Source organism: Primulina huaijiensis, chromosome 18, assembly GCF_012295235.1.
Source record: "Primulina huaijiensis isolate GDHJ02 chromosome 18, ASM1229523v2, whole genome shotgun sequence".
Lineage (NCBI taxonomy): Eukaryota > Viridiplantae > Streptophyta > Magnoliopsida > Lamiales > Gesneriaceae > Primulina > Primulina huaijiensis.
The window spans coordinates 7,698,946-7,701,658 of NC_133323.1; the positions used below are offsets into that span (position 1 = coordinate 7,698,946).

General features: G+C 36.0%; 1 protein-coding gene across 1 annotated transcript; it reads left to right on the forward strand.

Annotated features, from left to right (window-relative positions):
• LOC140964710 (WAT1-related protein At3g28050-like) lies at positions 1-2,006 on the forward strand. Its single transcript, XM_073424586.1, has 6 exons — positions 1-288; positions 373-435; positions 598-711; positions 799-1,192; positions 1,535-1,686; positions 1,793-2,006. Exons 1-6 carry the CDS (start codon positions 107-109, stop codon positions 1,947-1,949), a joined length of 1,062 nt encoding a protein of 353 aa, XP_073280687.1. The 5' UTR covers positions 1-106; the 3' UTR covers positions 1,950-2,006.
• The last annotated feature ends 707 nt before the right edge of the window (positions 2,007-2,713 follow it).

The window sequence follows — 2,713 nt, forward strand, 5'->3', positions numbered from 1 at the left end:
ATTTTACGTACAAATGGGAATGCCAAGTCCAACACACGCAGCGGACAAATATTCGTGAGCGCCAGAAAGAAACCCAACCCTGCAACGCAGAAGTGGAGAAGGCAGCATGGCGTGGCCGATATTCTTGCTGCCTTTTGTCGGCATGGTGGCGGCGATGACTGCTTTAGCAGGCAATATGATAGTAAGCAAAATGGCTATGTCCAACGGTACCAGTTTCTACATTATATCCGTGTATTCCAATGCCTTGGCCACTCTCGTTCTCTTCTCCACTGCATTTATTTCCCGCAGGTAACTAAATTCTTCTCTTGGTTCAGTTTTTGGAGGGTGTTCAAGAAATTGTTGTGGGTTATTTGGGTTTTTGATTCTTTGCAGGTCTAAAATCCCTCCCGTTTCGTTTGCTGTTGTTTGGAAAATTTTCTTGCTTGCTTTGTGCGGGTAATCCATTACTTAACTACTCAATTGGAATGCTTTTGTTATGAAACATTAGTTGTCCCGTGGGACAACGAGATTGAACTGATTGTAGCTTTTGGTGGAATCCAGTTTTAATTCCAACAACATCGTATTTAAGTTTGTTTTCTTGATTTTTCCTGTGACAAGTTGCTTAGCAGATATTGGGAGTTATGCTGGTATCAACTATAGCTCCCCCACCCTCGGATCAGAGTTACTGAATCTGGTTCCAGGTTTTGCTTACATACTCGCCATCATATTCAGGTTATCTCCAAGTCATGTATGTATATCACATTTTAATCCTTTTCGCATTCGAAAATCCAGCACTAACATAAAAGTTGATAACCTTAGGATGGAAACACTAAATTTGACAAAATCTAGTGGCATACTTAAGTTCTTGGGAACTCTTGTTTTGGTCGCGGGGGCGTCTATTGTGACACTATACAAAGGAGCAGCAATCTTGAATAAACCATCCGTCTTAATCTCTTCGGTCGAAGTTTCGGCATCAGTACCACAAAATTGGGTTCTTGGAGGAACTTTAATTTCAATTGCTGCCTTTTTAACCGCGGCATGGTCCATTGTTCAGACTACAATTCTCAAGATATACCCGGTGGAGATGATCATTTTGGCGATTTACTGTGTCTTTGTGACAATACAATCCTCAGTTATTGCTCTGATTGCAGAAAAAGATTTAAATGCTTGGAAGTTAAAAGCAGAAATGGGCTTAGTTGCTGTATTATACGCGGTAAGAAAATGATATATTCTTCAGAGTTCATTGATGTCACGTTGAGCCCGCGCCTACGTGACTGCACAATGGGTCTCTATAGCAACTATTTCGTATTCGTCCTCGCTTTACGAAAATGATTAACCAAAGTTGCTATAGAAGTCCATTGTATCACATTATAAACTCATTTTAAATCTTTAATTTTTACAATGTGGCACATGGGGTATCACAATTGAATCAGTTCATTTGTCTGGAGGTGGTGTCGAACAGAGTAGCCTAATAATGTTGATCTTGTATGTTTTCGACGTGAGATGGTTTATTTCTTATTCGATTGTAATGAATTCTGTTGTTTTTCCATTTTAGGGACTCATCAATATATCTTTCCGACTCTACTTGATGTCTTGGTGCCTTTCAAGGACAGGGCCACTTTTCGTTACTATGTTCAACCCCTTGGTGATCGTCATTTCTGCGATCATCGGCATCATCTTCTTTAACGAAGTTCTCTACGTCGGCAGGTATGGCGTTTCACGCTTTTAAGTCTCCTATCACCTTCATAGTACGACGCATTTTCCGCACGCGATTCTTGGTTCATATGAGCAATCCATTTGAATGTTCCTGCAGTGTGGCTGGTTCAATTGTGCTAGTTATTGGGTTATATGCTGTTGTTTTGGGCAAGGCCAAAGACAACTTGGTGAAGGAAGATATTGAAGGAAGCAAGGGACATTCATTGGGCCATCATAAAATCCCTCTATTGCAAGATAGATTTGAAGAAGCATAAAATCTTTATGTTGGTGTTTTATTTTTATCACTCATACGTCAGTGTTACGTTAGTGTCGTATCAACGATATATTAGAAAAATGATGAACAAAGACGAGGACAACATAAAACCGAAATCCAACACACAAAAAAAACAAATTTGCTACGAATCAGAGTTACAATATTTAAAAAAGAAATGATGTTGCTATGAGTTGGAAATTATATGGAAGTTTCATTGAAGGTGCGGTCCACTTTGTATGTTTTAGATGAGTTGACAGTCCGATCGAGACTAGTGATGTATGTGTAAATAATATGAAATTTGTTTTAAAACATTATCTTGTTTGTTTTAAAAAATAAAAAATTATCTTCTTTATATATTTATAAAGTGGATATTAGGAGAATAAAATATGGACTATTTTTTTATATTAAAATATGGACTACTTTGATGTAAACTATGAATAACATAAATTGGACAGACTAGATTATTAGATGTTAATTACAGAAAGTTAGATGCAATTTTGTTAGGGTTTTTTAATTAGATTATAGTACTTTTGTTATAAAAAAAAATTACCATAAAAGTAAAATCTTTAAATAGTAAAAAGTAAAAATTTCAAACTCACAAAATATATTAAACTACATATTTTATAAAATTTTCTCCACTCAATTGTGTTCTTCTTCACAAATTGAGAGACCTATTTATAGAATTTTTTTGACAATAATCCAAAAATAAATACATCATTACATACATCATCACACACTAATTTTCAATATTTACAACTCTTATTT